Source organism: Mustela putorius, unplaced genomic scaffold (genome assembly GCF_011764305.1).
Source record: "Mustela putorius furo isolate JIRA1106 unplaced genomic scaffold, ASM1176430v1.1 tig00003870_pilon_pilon_pilon, whole genome shotgun sequence".
NCBI classification, from domain to species: domain Eukaryota; kingdom Metazoa; phylum Chordata; class Mammalia; order Carnivora; family Mustelidae; genus Mustela; species Mustela putorius.
This window is the reverse complement of record NW_025422022.1, coordinates 3700680-3718589: the sequence shown is the minus strand read 5'-3', so window position 1 is coordinate 3718589 and position 17910 is coordinate 3700680. Positions and strand designations below refer to the sequence as shown.

Genomic DNA, 17910 nt, shown 5'->3' with positions numbered 1-17910 from the left:
TAGGGCTTCCTGCTCGTGGGGAGTCCGTTTCTCTCTGCCTGCTACTCCCCCTGCTTGTGCACGCTATATCTCTCTCTGAGAAAAAATAAATAAAGTCTTTAAAAAAGAGAGAGAAGGAAACTAACTGCAACATTCTGTAATCTATTCATTCATCCATTCAACAACTTGTTCTTAACCCCCCACCATATTCCCAGCGCTGTTGTGTAGGGATGAGACACACAGACCTGTCTTCCCACCTAGCTGGAGAGATGATCAGGAACCAAGCCCTCACCATGCTGTGCAGCAGGTGTCCAGGACAGGGCACAGAGAAGGGAATTTCCAAATCAGACTTGGAATCCTGAAGGACATTAGTGATGGGCTCACTGAGACAAAAGGAGAAACAGGAACTGGGCAGGTGAAACACTACGAGGTGAGACTTCTCCAGGAAAAGGCAGCCCATCAGGGATTGTGGATAAACTCCTGGTGTGGAAGAAGTCTTGCACAGACAGTGTAGAGAAAAAGCCGTGGCCCTACAGGGAGCCATCCAGACAACCTGTTGACTCTTCTAAACCACACGGCAGAGCGCCATTGTCATCAGCTGTCATCTGTGGAGGTGACAGTGAAGACCAAATCAGGGTCAGATGTCAAAAGAGAAAGGACCAAAGTCCAGTCCAACAGAAGAGGAGTTGGTACTAGACCAGGGATGGACACCAGATTAGAAGAAGTAACATGTGCCCACTCCAGATGAGGAAGATAGCTGAGGTACAGGCTTCCAGAGTTTGGCGAGAACACAAGGCTCAGGGTGGTGGACAGTATGGGGGTCTGGTCCAAGCAAAAGAACCCCTAAATCTGCATAGATAGTTATGAGACTCTCCACCTGGCTTCTGGTCTGGAGTTCGATCTCAGGAGGTTAATTAGCCTCTTAATCAAGAATGGCAGCTACATTTAAAATTCTGACCTTAGGAATGATGAAGTGGGGAGCGATTTTACAGAAGGATTCAGAGACCATGCCTGAATCTGGTGGGACCAACTGAGTGATTATAGACGTTGCCACGGGCCCCTAGGAAAGGCTGCCGGCATCTGTGGTCACACATTTGTCACTCTGATTCTCATTATTGAATCTCTCATATAATTTCTCTAACCATAAATGCTGAACGTGGCCACTAAAATGTGGAGATGAATAAAAACATAGAGAAGAAATTATTACCAGATTCAGGGATTAACTATTTTAATTAACTAAATTGTGAAAAGATCATTTTTCATGTGGATGAATTAAAGCTTAATATTAATTTTACACTTTTTTTCAAATATGTAAGATAAGGAAACTATAAAATTTTGAAAACCAGAATTCTTCAAACCTCTGCGGCCATCTGTCTTCTTTTATGATGGTGTCTGGATCCTATTTCCTCTTTGTTCCATCAATCACTCCCTCTGTCGCTTGTATTTCCATGTCTCCTTCCCTATTAGCTCCTTCTCATTCGCATTTAAGCAGGATCCGGTGTCATCTGTGTTAAAAAAAAAAAAAATTAGGCAACCTTTGTTCAGCAATATATTCCCCACCAAACATTCCCCGTTCTTTCTTCCCGCTATTCTCCACAGCCAGGCATCTTGAAAGACCTGCCTGTTCTTGGCAGCCCATTATGTGCCTTTTCCTTTCCTTTCTCACCTACCATCCCCTGGATTCTGTTCCCAGCCCCAGATCCCTAAAGCTGCTCCTCCTCCTCCTCCTATTCTTCTTCTTCTTCTACTTCTTCTTCTTCTTCTTCCTCTTCCTCCTCCTCCTCCTCCTCTTCTTCTTCTTCTTCTTCTTCTTCTTCTTCTTCTTCTTCTTCTTCTTCTTCTTCTTCTTCTTGTTTTGAGGGGGAAGGTCTTATTTATTTTTATTATTTGAGAGAGAGTGTGAGAGAGAGCATGAGAGGGTTGAAGGGCAGAGGGAGAAGCAGACTCCCTGCTGAGCAGGGAGCCGGAAGCAGGACTCCATCCCAGAACTCTGGGATCACGACCTGAGCCAAAGGCAGAGACACTCAACTGACTGAACCACCCAGGTGCCCCTTGAAGCTCCTCTTCTCAAAACTGCCAGCACCACCTGATTGCCATGTGGAATAAATGTTTGCAGATCTCAGCTTGCCTGAGCTTCTCGTACCTTCTCATACCTTCTGATGCGACTGCTCAACCCCTCGAATCTTGAAATTCTCTCTCCTCTTTGTTCCTAGGACACCACTTCTCCGGGTTCCATCTCAGCCTACTTCACTCTTTATTCTAACCCTTTCTGTAACTCTAAGCTCCTCTTTTCCCCTCACCTCTGAATGGTACTCATTCCAGGCTCAATCCTCAAGCTTCATTCCTACCCATTTTATGTTCTTTCTCCGTGGCTGAGTCACATATCTACTCATTACCCAACTCCCCATCACCGTTGGTGTCTCTGGCCCAGCTTCTCTGTTCAGCTTCACATTCCCTTAAGTCTCCTGTAGAAACCTGAAACCAACCCTTCTAGAATGTCACCTTCTCTCACTCCCTCCCTTGCCTGGATCTCTTTTCTCTATTCCAGACTCCAGTGAAGAGAACCACAGTCCCCCCCCCCCCCAGGTTTAGCAACTCGAGAATCAGTCAAGCAGCAAATTCTCAAAATGTCCCCTTTGAAATAGTTCAAATTCATCTCCTCTCCTGTCTCTCTATATATGGGCATTCTGAGAATTCAGTGGTATCAGGTGTGGAAAGCCCTTAGCATAGTGCCTGATACAGAATAAGTGTCCGATAAAGTTACTTTCTGCTCCTACTAGTAATTCTCTTCTTACTATGATACTCCTACTATTAGTCAGTGTATGAGTATTTTTCTCCTGGCTACCTTGGGTTACTTCCCAAGGCTACCTTCCCGCCACATCCTCTCTTTCCCTCTGTCTAACCTGTGCATTGCTGCCAAAGTGACATATTTAAAATATAAATTTGAGCCTGTTAGGATACTGCTTAAAAGCCCTTCATCTCCTCTGTTGCCTTGCAGGGCCCTTCAGTCAGAGCTCACCAAGCCTCTGCTGGTTGCCTTTTGGGACCCTCCAGCTCTTCCTCCTGACCACACCCACAGGCTCCCCAGGCAGCAGCCCAGAGAGCTGCTCACTCACGGTCCTCTTGAGAGCCAGGCTGCCATTTTCTTCATGCCTTTGCTCTCACTGCCGAGAGAAAAACCTCTCCGAGAAGTCTTTCCTGCCCCCAGGGGCTGTTGAATCTCTCCCCCTGACCCGGCATCTGTGATGGACACACATAGCGATCCCTCTGCACGTGTCCCTGAGACAAGGGAGGGAAGGCTTGTGCTTCTCATCTGAGCCTAACACAGTGCCTGGACATCACGGTGGCTCAAGCAGCACCAAACAGTCAAATAAATGCTAATGCAGGTGACACTTCCACAGGTGAATTTAAATGCACATCACATACCCCAAAACTGGACTATTTCGTATCCATTATAAAGATGAGAGTTCTGTCTGTGGATGAAAGCAAAGTGCTTTTCCAAACCTTGATCCTTCAAAGCCTCTGTGCCAGGCTGGGTCCTAGGTTCTGGGGACAGGGAGATAGGTTCTAGTGAGGAAAATAATGTTATGCAGTGTCAAGTGCTGGGAAAAGGACAAAAACCAGGGAACGTGTGAGGAAGAGATGAGAGGACTGGGCTTGGGGACACATTACACAGGGTGATGGAAGGGGGTGCTCTCTGAGAAGGTGACATTTGAGCTAAAAATCTGAACAATGAGAAGCTTATCAAACATAAAAGGGCACTTTCATTACATCCCGGTTAACGAAAAGATGCTTTTGACCTTGCTCCTGCAGGCTGCAGAGGAATCTCAGAAAATGCAATCTGGCTTTAGATCATTCTCCCACAGCACTAAATTCATGGCCCTGAATTATGTAAGATGTCAGAGCGTAAAGCACAGCTGCAGAGAGACGGGAATTCTGCAGAGCTCTGGGGAAACCCTGATGTTCCTGCCTCCTATCTGGGCCTGTGCTTCCTGGAACAACTGGCGGGCAACTCCTGCTCACGGGAAGCTGATCCCTTGAGGAGACCGGAGGCTCCTCTGTGATGCCATAGAAAGTCTCCTGTGGCTTGCCACAAGCCTTCCACTGCCCCTTCCCCTCATCTGGGCCAGCTCGGCCTCTCTCCCCCGGGATGGCACCTCTCTGCCAGGTAGGTCCCTGGTGCTGGTGTTCCCCTCCTGTATTTTGTCTAAATGCATATCTGGTGCCCATCCAAAGCGATCATCAATAAAGCTCTCCCGAGGAGCTGTTGGCCAGGTGCTTTCTGCTAAAATATTTCACCCCCTTCCCTTCCCTAAAATAGCCCCCCCTTCCCTTTACAGGGAGATAATGTCTCCCTCCTATTGATCTATAAACATGTGCTCTAGCCAATGCTTGTCCTAGACCAATTGCTCCTGGCGCATTCTTGCAATCCTGACGATCAGAGAAATTAACACATACACACATTCACATTTGTTTGCGAGACCTACTGGCACTGTCTTTGCAAAGTACCAGTTCTTATGCATGCTTCCAGACCTCCTAAAAGCCTTCTGATGAAAGTAGCCCCCCCCCTTGTTTTTTTACAAACAAGGACATGGATAGTAATAATAGCCTCTTCCTTGTAGAGTTCTCTGAGGATTAAAGGAGACAATGCCCAGTATACACTTCACCACAATACCTGTCACAGAGTTAGCTCTCAGGGATAGCTGTTGCTGTTAATTGACTTCCTCATCTGCCCTGCAGTTCATTGCTAAGTAAAGTAGAAGGCATTATCTTAAAATTAATGAATTTAAAAGCTTGCACTTTTATTTCCAGGTGATTCTATTTTGCTAGCCATTCCCATGACTAGTTTTTACAAGTCAAAGAATTTGCCTCTGTGTCTTCCACAATGCACCAAGATGTACCCAAAGCTATTCGGGTGGTAAGGAGAAAAGAGACTCTCTCTGTCCCCTCAAGCGAGCATTTTGTCCAGGGCTCTGTAAGGAACGTCAGCCTAGCTCAGAGCCAGGAGGAGCGAGCCCTGAGGTCTGACTTGTACCTGTATTTCTTGCTTCCACACCTGCCCAAAGCTACTGCTCGTTTCTTCCAGAGCTCACCACTTCTCCTTCTGTCCCTACCTTCATCTTCTCCACCATCACCTTGGATACTCCACAGAAGACATTTTCCTAAAAAAGGCACACACATCTCCAAATGCATTAGAACTTCAGTGTAACAATAGCTGTGCCAATAGGTGCCAATAGGTGTTCTTCAAAAAACAAAACAAAACAAACAAACAAACAAAAAAAAAATGTGTTTTGCATCAGATGAGTTTGGGAAGTCTTATGTTAACTAAAATTCCTCACTGTAGGGCTCAGGCTCAGAATGTCTGATAGGCTGGAATCAAGACAGTGAACATCTATCTGGAGGCACTAGATAACCCAGTGCTCCCTAAGGGAACTTGAACTTGGAGCCCTTTGACAGGGAAGACTTGTTAACGACTTGCCAGATCTGAGTGTATGGCGCTGTGCATATGCAAAAAAAAGGGGGGGGGGTTGTTCTCTGCACTTTATCAGGGGGGAATGGCAAAAGGGGAAGGAGTAGAGGGACAGGACAGCAGCTGCCCAGGGGTCAAGTCAGCAGTAGCAAGTGGGACAGGCCCACGTGGAAAGAGAGACAACGAAGAAGACAGGTCTTATTAGAAAGATCTGTGAATAAGAGAAAATTCGTAGAGCACAATATGGAATGGCAAGATGCAACTATGGCCAAAATCTTTGCTTAGAGAGCCCCAAATGCTAGCTAGGATTTGGGGAGGGAAGCAAACTGGTGCTACCACTTGAGAAGAGTGGAACTGGGCCAACTCTGCCCACAGAACCCCAAAGTAGCAGCCCTGGAGAAGCCCCGAGAGCAACCCCTTAGCACCCCCTTTCAGATAAGCCCTGGAGATGCCACTCGGCAGCCCAGGCAGGTCATAGTTCCCCGGAAACCTGATTTTGGAGAATTGGTAGCCTTGGAATAATGATGAAACCTGTCTCAAAGGGCAGTCAGTGGCTTACAGAGGCCAACGGATGAGTAGAGCACACAGTGCTTAGAGCGCCGAGTGTTTCATGATTTCTCTTGGATGGATTGCATTTCTTTTCCCCCGTCATGATCTCTGAGTCTCTCCTAGGCCAAGAAGAGGAGAGACTGGCCCTGGAAACTGCCCTGATGTATGGGGCTAAAAAGCCCATCAACACGGACGGCATCCTCAAACCCAGGTCTGATGTGACCATGAATTTTGAAGTGGAAAATGCTGTGCTGGGAAGAGACTTCAAGCTCACCATCACCTTCCAGAACAACAGCCACAACCGTTACACCCTCTCGGCCTATCTCTCGGGCAACGTTGTCTTCTACACGGGGGTCTCCAAGACAGAATTCAAGAAGGAGGCGTTCGAAGTCACACTGGAGCCCTTGTCTCGTAAGCTAACGAGGGGGGCTCTTTTCCCGGGAACTTGTTCTCTGCCTCCCTGTCCAGCTTGGTGCTGTCACTCATTCATAACTTCCTGTCAGGGCACCTGGGTGGCTCATTCGGTGAAATGTCTGACTCTGGGTTTAGGCTCAGATCATGATCTCAGGGTCGTGGGATCAAGTCCTGCTTCTGGCTCTGCACTCTGCAGGAGTCTGCTTGAGGCTTCTCTCTCCCTCTCCCTCTGCCCATTCCCCCACTCTCTCCCTCTTTCTCTAAAATAAATGAATAAATAAATAATAAATGAATCTTAAAAAATAATAACAATAACTTCCTGTCAAAGTTGAAGTTCTACCTCAGAGCTCAGGAATATGAACCCCAGAGGAGAACCCCTTTCTGCCAGAGGGCCTCAGATTCCAGCTTCCCCTCTCATGCGTAGACGTGAATACTGAAATTTTCAAGTCCTGGAGCCGCCCCCCGCCCTGAGTCATGAAAATTAAATGTAATTTCTTGCAATTCCAGGTGTGGGCCTAAGGACCTGAAACATCAGAATCTCCCCCACAACCGCAGTGGGGGTGGGGGTGCAGGTTAGAAATGCAGACTGTCAGCCCCCATCCCAGATCTGTTGACCCGGGATTTACATTGTAACAAAATCCCGAGGGGCTTTTAGTGCCTAGAAAAGTTTGCAATGCTTTCCTGTGTCAGAAAGCAATCCCCTACCCCACCTGCTGATATCTCTATCCCTACATCAGGTAACATTTTGGGGGACTGCCCCAGCAGGAAGGATGTGTTTTGTTTTACCATTGAGAAGGTAAAAGATCTGAGCTCCGTATATAGACCATCTCTGAAAACTCATCTGCTGATATATCAGGACAGGCGTACAAATAACGAGTTTCACAACGTGAAGGCAAGCAAGACTAATATGGCCCTCGGGGATGACCGACTCACACATCCCAGTTGTTTTCAGGCTTTCTGGCTTCGAGGGCTGTCCCAAGCTGCAATCAGTACCCTTGTAATGTTTTAGAAAGATATTCCCAGAAAAATGGGGAACATTCCCAAGAATCCTAATTCCAAGAAACCTACCCAACCATAGGGCAACAAATTTCCAGAGCTACTGTCACGTGACTAACAATTAGGAAATCATCATGGTACATTTTGCGGGGGTGGGGGGTGTTGCTGAGAGATCTAGCACTTTTCCTATCCCACAAGATAGGAAGAGGAATACTTAAAGACAAGAGTAGTCGATATAAAGGACTCAAACAGTGGAGTTTAGAGAAACTGAGTCTTAGAGTTAGACAAATGGAGATTTTAGGTGTGATTATGTCACCTACAGGCTATGTGTCCCAAGGCAAGTTCCTTAACTAATCTGAGCTCTTCTGTGCATAGGAACAATACCACCCACATCACAGGATTGTAGATCCATTCCCCTAACCTTTATTTGCTGCTTAATGTCTAGATGCTGTTTGGTGCTGGAGACACAGCCATGAACACAGCAGAAGTGCCACCCCTCAAGGGGTTTGTGGTCTCAAGAGGTGGGGCTGGGCAATAAACAGAGCCCCCTATAGTTTAGTAATGCACATAATAAAAAATATAAAACAGGGTGAGGGAAGGAAGGGATATTGGCGGGGGCGGAATGACCAGGGAAAACCTCTCTAATGGGATGACATTTAACAGAAACCTGGCAGAAGGAAAGGAGCAAGCTTTGCAGCCCGAAGAAACTGTAAATGCAAAGGCCCTGAGGCCAGAGCCTGTCTGATGTGTTCAAGGAGTAGCAAGGAAACCAGACTTGGGAGCAAAGGTGGCAAAAGAGAATGGATGGTTTAGACCACATCAAGAACTGTGGGGCCTTGTAAGGACTTAGGCTTTGATTCCAAGTGAGTGGAGGAGCCTCTAGAGGATTTTGAGCAGAAATGAGGTGTGATCTCACTCAGGTTTCACTATGCACCATCCTGTACCACCTCCCAAGAGTCCTATCTCTCCATCTCCTTCCCCCTTTCTCCCTAATCCAATAAGAAAATGAGCCTCTGTGAGTTGGTGGGCTGGAATGGCATGATACATTAACCCTCTCGGTCACTGATCTAGGGACAGTGACCAGGTGGACTTAACTGTATGCAATAGGTTGCAAACTGCAATCTAAAATAAATTGCAAAAAAATCATAATCATAATCATAAAATAAAATAAATCTCAACGTGTTGCAAAAAGCCACCTGATTCTAGACCTTGATCAAGCAGGTCAGACTACACTCCTCGGAGGCTCGATTGCAAAGAAAGTTTTCCAAGTAGAATGCAAGGCATACTTTCCAGATTGATGATTAAAGAGAATGTGTGGGCTAGAATCAGCTTGGAAGATTTGAATAACTTAAACCTTCCAGTACCTTCAAAGGTGCTATCATTTCCACTTGGCTATATTTAGTTTTCTTTGCTTTTTGGAAAAAGAGATGAGGCAGCTCCTGTCTGTGTCTCCCTCGGCTTTCCCCAGACACAGTAAGTGATATTGGCAGGAGCCCAGCTTCACCACTCATAGAATGAAAACCTATTCTTCTTTCTCTTGCCACGTTTAATAAACTTTATCTAGAACAATTTCTTGTGCAGTGGCAAAACACAGCACTTACATAACATACTATTTCAGGAGCACTGTTCTCTTGGGCTTGGAAGCACAGCCCAGTTTCCTTAGTGCTATGATTTAGAGAATGTTCTACCCCAGAGAATATTGTCCTGGTGCCAACATTATAAAGGTAGCAAAAGCCTCCATTAAGATGGGTAGGAAGAAGTCTGGCGTATCTCACCAGCCTTAAGGAACTCAGTGGTTGAACACAGCCCCTCTGCCAGTAAAAACCAGAGGAAGCCTATTATTACTATTATTATTATTATTATTATTATTATTATTTTTGCTGGAGATAGCCAAAGGCAAAACACTTGTTCTTCAAGGCATACCATTTGCCACTCCCTCCATCCAAAGCTGGGGGCATGAGAAACAGGCCCCCTTGTGCTCATCTGAGGTTGTATCCAGTCAAGGGATAGAGTCTTATGTGTCTGGACAATTAATTTCCTGGGGAGCCATGGAGGAAGTAAGTTCCAGGATCGGGCCCAAAGAAGGCAATATGAACGGGTCATTAAAAAAGCAGAATTCAAGGGCTGAGTTCCTCCTAAAGCCAAGGTCCTCCTAAATCTGGGGGCTTCTCAAAGTTGAAGATGCATCCCTATGGGTATCTTATTCAAAAGCAGATCCTAATTCACTGAGCTGGGGGGGTAGGGTTAAGGGTGGGGGAGGGGGTCAGAGAACCTGCATTTCTATCACCTGAGCTCACAGGTGATAGTCTGCAGGCCACATTCTAAGCAGCAAGCTCGTGGATGGGAAGGGCCATACTTTCTACATGAACGAAGGCTTCTACAGAGCTGATCCTGTGGGGACCCTCTGGGTTGTTGGAGAAATGTCTCCCCACCCTAGCTGCACATTAAAGTCAGCTGCGAACCTGTAAAATAAGGCGTGGACCCCAGCCTCGTAAACTCTACTTCACTGGGGGCTAGAGATGTCACAGTGCCTATTCATCTGTGAAGGGTCTTTGAAGCCGCTGATGAGTGTGCTGATGCACCCTCGCCTGTGGGCCGGCAAGTCAGGGGCCTTCCCTGCGCCCCGGCTCACCCTACACAGTATCCTGTCCTCATCTCAGGACTGGGGACTGACTATGCCCTGCACCTTCATGTAAAGTGATGGATGCTGGGAGTCATTCCCTTTAATAACGTCCACAAGGAGGAGGAATCTTCGGCCAAAGGCAGACATGGGGCAGGGAAGCAGTAGGGGAGATGTTGCATCCTGTGAGCCTTTGCAGAGCCTGTGTTCTGGGCACGGGGATGGAGGCATCACCACACGTTGCCCTACAGGGCCGGCAGTCCACGCCACACTAGCACCTGACTCTGAGCAGGTGCAGCAGGTGCTATACCACTGCCCGGGTTGGCCTCTTTGCTCCCTCGAATGCTGAGCAGTGGGAAATGAGAGTGATGGAGAAAGGGGGCAGGGCAGCCAAACAGGACCTCTCTGTTATACTCAGAGCCACAAGATAGCATTCCCACCCTCAGCCCAGATGGTGAATGGAGGGGAGCACGGACCACTCCCCAGCCTCCAAGTGCCAGTCTCCCTGGCCTGTCCTCAACACCAAAAAGATAATGTCAGTGACTTCAGGAAACGGGCATTTGGCACAGAGGTCTTCTGCGTTGCAAATAGGAATGGGATGGGAAAGAGCCGGATGCCTCAGGTAAAAACTGATTTCATAGGCTTCATTCTCTTAAATGGAAAAATCAGGTAAGCGTGGTACAGGAAAAGCTGGAAAGAAAAGCTGAAGAGCTGTAAGGAGAAGGTTCGGGTAGTTGACAGTTCTGCTCAAGGGTGGCCTGTGGCCTGGGAGAGAGGTTTCTTGTAGCATGAGGGGGCAGGGCATGGACTGGTGACCCTGGGTTTCACAGCTCCATATCTGTCATCCCAGGATTGTTCCTGGTCAAGTCTAAACAGCCACAGTTAAAACCCCTTTGTCCTTGATCTTGAACAGGCCTGTCATGGCTTTGCATTTTTACAACAGCAAAAGCACCGTTTGGAAAAATTGACACGTTCTCTAGTAAGGCTTTCTAAATTGGGGAGGTGAGCCATGAGAGACTATGGACTCTGAAAAACAATCTGAGGGTTTTGAAGTGATGGTGGGTGGGAGGTTGGGGGAACCAGGTGGTGGGTATTAGAGAGGGCACGGATTGCATGGAGCACTGGGTGTGGTGCAAAAACAATGAATACTGTTACACTGAAAAATAATAATAATAATAAATAAATAAATAAATATTTTTTAAAAAATTTCTAGCACATTCTTGTTTTATCCAAAAGGCAGGAGACTTTGTCCTCGATTGAGTCTTCGTCCCTCACCTTGGTTGTGTCTGGTGGATGCTGGGGTCCTTTTGCTCCCTTGAATCCCGATGGGGTAGAGGACGGGGCACTTGGGCAAAGTCAAGCAGATCTCACTCAGGTCCTGATGCCCTGTGTGTTTGTTTCTCCTCCTGCCAGTCAAGAAAGAGGAGGTGCTGATCAGAGCAGGCGAGTACATGAGCCAGCTGCTGGAACAAGCGTACCTACATTTCTTTGTCACAGCGCGTGTCAATGAGACCAAGGATGTTCTGGCCAAGCAGAAGTCCACCATGCTGATCATCCCCCAGCTCGTTATCAAGGTCAGTTTTACCACCTCAGGCAAGGGAGAAAGCAAGGTTGTTGATTAGGCAGTCAGTGATACTTCGTGTGTGTGTGTGTGTGCGCGTGCACACGTGTGTGTGTGTCCTGCTCAACAAAAAAAAAAAAGGGTGGGGAGGGGCCTAAGATCCTCCTGTTCTTTGAAAGAAGTAAACTATCCTATATATAGACACACACATATAACACTTTCCTCTCCTCTCCAGATTTAAATATATAGATGTGGCTGCAGATATAAATATAACCTGTGGGTATAAACATACTTGTGGAGGAAGATAAAGATGTGTAATGGATGCAGATAGAATTTCAGTGTCTCCAGAGTAAAGTGGGTCAGGCATGGCAAGAAATGGAAACCACTGGGATTGTGTCCTGCCTGCCTTTGGGACAGTAATCTTCTTCATTGGGATATAACTGTATACAGTAGGAGGCACTCACTGACATGTCAGCTTGGCGACAGTGGGTTTGTGTATACGTGGACGCTTGGCAACTCCCAGTCAGATGAAGACATTGAGGATTTCCAACACTCCAGAAAGTTCCCTCATGCCTTTTCCAGTCAATAACCCCTTCCTTCATCACCAAGAGAACCACTTTCCTGACTTCTATCACCATATGGTTATTTTGCCCGTTTGCCTCATAGTTCTTACGTTGTCACTCCATTTACCACCAGAAATCTCTCCCCAAATTGTTTGAAGAAACTTAACAGAGAAGGGCTGAGGATGGATGAAAATGGAACACAAATATAGCAACCTATTCGCTCCCTCTTTGGAGGAACATTAGCACCATCAATAGCCACATCCTGAGACACCTTTCTGTCCTGTGAGCAGAAACCCAGGCCTCCATCCATGTCCTTGGGGTAGGGCACCTTTTGTCAGCCTTACTCCAAGGTGCTGGAGAACTTTTTTTTTTTTTTTCCAAAAGTGATTAAAAATATTAGCACAGACGGTAAGCATCATTCTTCTAAAGGGATGATCAAAGTTTACCAAGTTGTGCATATCTTAAATGGCCCTAGAGGTGGCAGGGGTGGAGGGGACGGTAAGCCCTGGGTTTCATTAATCCTTTGCTGTGAATTATTTGTGAAGCTTATTCATTCAGCGGGGCAGCCATCAATGGGTCTAGTGCTGCGCACTTGGCACGAGAGGACTGCCATGTAACGAACGAGTCACCCCAGGCCGGGGCTTACCAAGCACAGACAGACCGTGCCCATCCAGACAGCCCAAGTCCTTCATTTTGAGAAAGGCTTAAGTCATCAGGAGGCCTTCCCCCTCAGGCACCGCCCACAGCCCACGGCAGTACCATCCACACAAGAGGCCTGAGAAGATAATTGAAAAATGAGGTCAGGCAGGGTCTTCAGGCAGAACAGGAAACAGCTGCAAATGGAGGGAGGGATAGGGCTCCTCCGGGGGGCCTTCAATGGAATGAGGACGGGCATTCAGTAGTGAGAGGTGCCTGTCCTGTAACCAGGGTCCCTCCACAATGGCAGGTGCTCCCTAAGAGACCTGCCCCACCAGAGGCGGGGCCCACTTCATTAAGAACCAATGCGCTGTCCCTGTGAAGGTCTCAGGAGAGAGCCCCTCCAAGCTGTGGGATGCTCCAGCCACAGCATAGGATAGAATTTAATCGCATCCCTGACAATAAGCTGGATGTATAAAGGAAACTAATACCTTTCATCTTTGAGACATCATTAATGTGAAAGATTATTTGTTGGTTGTCTTCTGGGTTTACCTAAAGAGCAGTGAAATTCCCCTGGGGCAGAGTGGAAATTCCCTTGGCCACAAGTGGAGTGACCTGGGAAACAGCAGCGTCCTTTAAAAGAGTTATGGGTTGTTTTTTTTTTTTTAATTTTTATTTCCATAAAGGTATGGGAGATGCTGTTACTGAAGGAAACTTACTTAGAGGCGGGGCCATTTGACCAGGGCTCCAGCCAGAGCAAGATGGAGATCCTGGCTGCTGCCCAGTGCTATTCGTTCAGGAGAGGAGGCAGGAACATCGTCACCTCAGCTGCCCCTCAACCACTAACCTCATTAACTAGACCAACCCCAGGGACGAACTAAATCCAAGCAAGGGAAGAGGTGCTCCTCATAAAACACCTCACAGCCTGACGCCACCCAGATGTCACCAAGCTGTAGGGGGCCCTGGTTCCAGAAACTCTGGCTCCGGGGCCGGGGATCTGGGATGCTGCTTGGCCTACTGATCGTCCTGAGAGTGACTGAGAGAGAGAAAGAGGACATAGAGAAAAGGAGGGAAGGGAGAAACAGGGAGAGGGAGAGGAGAGGAGAGGAGAGGACAGGACAGGAGAGGAGAGGACAGGACAGGAGAGGAGAGGAGAGGAGAGGAGAGGAGAGGAAGTTGGGGGGGGTAGGGATGAAGGGAGGAGAGAAGAGGAGCAGGGGAGAGGAAGGAAGAGGAGGGGCAAAAAGGAAGGGAGGGAAGTGGGAAAGGGAGGAGAAGGGTCGGGTGGAGGAGGGGGAAGCAGGGGGAGTAGAGAGAAGGGGAGGGAGGAGAGAGGAGCAGGGGAGGGAGGGGAGGAGGGAAGGGAGGTGTCAAAGGGGCGAGGGAAGGGGCGGATGGAAGAGGAGGGGAGGGGGAAGTGAGAGGAGAGGAGAAAGAGAAGGTTATGAGGAACCTTGGCCCAGGAGACCTCGGGGAGAGGGCTTGAATTCTTGTCTAAAGCAGGAGTTGGCAAAGGGGTAAAGGCCGTGAAAGCAGAAAAGCACAATGGCGAAGGGGTCCATAGTTACCTAGGATGCCCGTCCCTGAATTCTAGGAAGAGGCAGAACACTTTGTCAATCTCTTTGAGCCTAGGTCAGGCCCACAGTGGACAGACCCTCTCAAGGTCCCTGTGAGGAATGCTGGGCACAGGGTGACCCTGCGTGAGAGACAAAGTGTTAGGAGGACTTGGCCATCCCCCCCTTCACTTTGGGGCAGGAGAGGGGTGAGACCGGCCTGTGGTCATGACAATGACAGCAGCTAGGAGTCACCGAGCTCTCGATTATTATACTTCTCTGGTATTATCTTAGTTAGTCCGTGTGCCCACCCTAGAGGTGGGCATTATTGCAGTCTCCATTTTACAGATGAGAAAACAGAGCCCCCGAGTGGGTGGTAGCATCATGATTTAAAAAAAAAAAATGGGTTCTGGGACCAAACGCTGTGAGATCAAAGCCTGCCTTCTCATGTGTGTGAGCCTTGACGCGTCACTGAATCTCTCATAGCTTCTTTTTCCTCGTCTGCAAATTGCCATACTCACCTCACAGGTTGTTGTGAGTATATGATGAGCTGATGGATGCCTAATGCCCCATACACAGTAAACACCAAGCATCAGGTGGCCGTCGTTAGTATGGTCACTATTCTGTCCATGACTGTAATAACATGCTGGTCAGGGAAGGAGTGGGGTCTTTCTGACTGGAAGTCTGTGCAGATAACCCCAAGGCTGCATTGCTCTTACATGAGAACTTCCATGGAAAGTGCCGGCCTTAACAGACGGTGTGTGCTGTTCTGGGAAGGAGAGATCACATCAGGTCGAGGCACCAAAACTCAAGGTGGTAGAACAGTAGACAATCCTCAATGAACGGATAACATCTCAGGCTGCAGGCATGGGTGCAGAGACCATCCCAGAGGCTAGGAGAGAGTGGGAGCAAAAGCAAGGAGAGCGGTAGGCAGTCTACAGAAAGATCAAGAAGGCCTGCCCTGGATGGAGTCCAGGCAGGCAGCAGGACACTAGTGAAGATAAACCTCTGTCCAAGGCACTGCCCTCTTCTGGGAGACCCCAGCTTTGCCTTGAGGTTGGAGTCACCTGGCAACCGGTGTGCCCCTATCCTTCCCTCCCTCCCTTTTTAGAGCAAATAAAGATCAACCAGGAGCACTATTGCTCCCACCTGTCTGAACCTATGTCACTCTCAAAGCAGGAAGGTCAGCGGAGGTGTGCTTTACCCTAATGGACCCCGTCTGGGGCAGCATGTGTCCCTGTGAAAACAGAGATTGAGACTGGGTTAAATGGCGCTCCCAGTTAACTACTCCCGGCATCCACCATGCGTGAGTCATAGTGTCTGATCCTCATGTGGAAAATGGCAGGGAGAGACACTCATTAAACTTTAATGAGCACGCAGCTCTTTATCTGTGCTATCAAAATATTTTGAAGAGAAAAGTATGTTTTATTAAATCAGACATGGAGTTTTTCTCATGTGTTGATAGTTGTAAGATGCTGTGAGTCAAGAAAAGATTCACCATTTTGATTTTTAGTGAACAGCTACTTTTTGGAGAGGACGGGGACGTGGAGGGAATCTGGCTGTTCTGCAGGCTAGAGACTGGCTTGCTTGCCATCTGTGGTGTGTAACGTGGAAACAGTTCTGGTGGATTTCTTCAGTTCTCCATTACCAGTGAAGGCTTCAATTTTCAGGTTCTTTAGCCAAATAGATGAGAACTCCAGGAGGGACACCAGCAGTCCCTCTGGAGAGAGGTAGAACAGCATAGTGACTTCAAAGACTGGAGTCAGATTGCCTGAATTCATAATCCCACGTGAGCTGCTTTGGGCTAATTACTGACCTCCTTCTATGTAAAATGGATCCGATAAGAGTCCAGGCCTAGTTGGGTTTCTGGGAGGGATCATTGAAATAACCCCATAAAGAGTCTAGCAAGAAATCATGGTAATCATAGCACCACTCACACCTGGTCACCATCTTGCTTTCTCTCCTCCTCCTCCTCCTCCCCCTCCCCTTCCTTTCTCTCCGTCTCACACACATTGTCTCTCTGAACTTCTGAGTCCACTTTTGTAGAATGAATAACACTTAATTATTCATTCTTATTTTAATTAATAATAATTACTCTTTAAATTAATATTATGAATAATTATTAGTTATTACTCAGTACAATCCTATGCAAAACTCCAAGTTGTGAGCATCAACATCAGGGATGCTTGTGAGAATACTTAGCCCACACCAGGACCTGGTAGTTGCTGATAAATATCCCCTGCCTTCCTCCATGCCTGGTCCCACCCAGCAGGTGCACCCCTGAGAATTGCTTCGGGTAGCATGTGGCCCTCTGGTCTAGAGCAAACGTAACCTCACCAGGTGGCATCGATCACCGGGTGTGCAGTGTGTGCTCTGTTCCCTGGGGAACATGCCCAGGAAGGAGACCACTCTTGCAGTGCTCGGCATGAGACTGTGAGAGAGAAGACATTCCCGTGTTCCTCAGATGATCTCCATTCAGGATCTGGGAAACGAATTCATCCAAGTGCCATCATAAAACAGCTCTGTAGTATTGTCACGTGGAACCCGTCCTGCAGCCTTTATAGGACGTCACAATACACTGAAAGAACTAATTTCCTCATATGAACCAGGGACAGTTTTGCTAGGAGAAAACATAACCACTTCCTGTGTGTGTGATTAAAAAAAAACTGCAACCATGATCCCGATGTTTATGGCAGCGTGATTTACAATAACCAAGATACGGAAGCAGCCCGTGTCCTTCAGTTGATGAATGGATAAAGAAGATGTGTGTGTGTGTGAGTGTGTGTGTGTGTGTGTGTGTGTGTGTGTGTATCATGGAATATTATTTAGCCATAGAAAGAAGGAAATATTGCCATTTTCAGTGATATGGATGGAGCTAGAGAATATAAGCAAAATAAATCAGAGAAAAGAAATACCATATGATCTCACTCATACGTGGAATTTAGGAAACAAAACAAACAAGCAAAGGAAAAAAGAGAGAGAGAGAAAGACAAACCTACAAACAGATTCTGATCTATAGAGAACAAGCTGACGGCTACCAGAGGGTAGGGAGTGGGGGGCTGGATGAAACAGGTGATGGGGATTAAGTAGTGCACCTGTCTCCACGAGCCCTGGGTGTCGGTGTTTAATCACTGCGCTGTGCAGCTGAAACGAACATCACGCTGTTTGTTAACTAACTGGAATTAGAATAAAAACATAAAATAAAAAAATTAATTACAACCATGAACACAAGGCACCCCCAAATTTAAAGGAAAAAATCATCTAAGCATTCAAAATGAGAACAATTGAGAGTTTCCAAGCTTTTTTTGATACCATTTTGACATGGCTCCCTGCCTCCTCCCACGCCGCATTGGGCCCAGTCCCCACTAGGTGTTGGGCAAGAGCCTCGCAAGCAAGACGGTAACAGGCATGTGCTCCTTGCTTATTTGCTCCGTTGGCTGAAAGAGTTTCCTTCCCTTTGATTCCTCCCTTCTAGCCAGTCACACATTTATACATGCAGGTATTCAATCCATCCAACAAATAGTTATTCGGTGTGCACTCTGTAAATAAGTTGTAGCAAATGCTTAAAA

At 47.4% G+C, this 17910-nt stretch overlaps 1 protein-coding gene across 2 annotated transcripts in view; it reads left to right on the top strand.

Moving 5' to 3' along the window:
• F13A1 (coagulation factor XIII A chain) overlaps positions 1 to 17910 on the top strand; it is a 163747-nt gene that overhangs the window by 130978 nt on the left and 14859 nt on the right. For both annotated transcript variants that reach the window (XM_004753663.3, XM_004753664.3), the window contains exons 12-13: positions 6122 to 6409; positions 11442 to 11602. In XM_004753663.3, coding sequence (XP_004753720.1) covers positions 6122 to 6409; positions 11442 to 11602 — 449 coding nt within the window. The remainder of the gene's footprint in view (positions 1 to 6121; positions 6410 to 11441; positions 11603 to 17910) is intronic.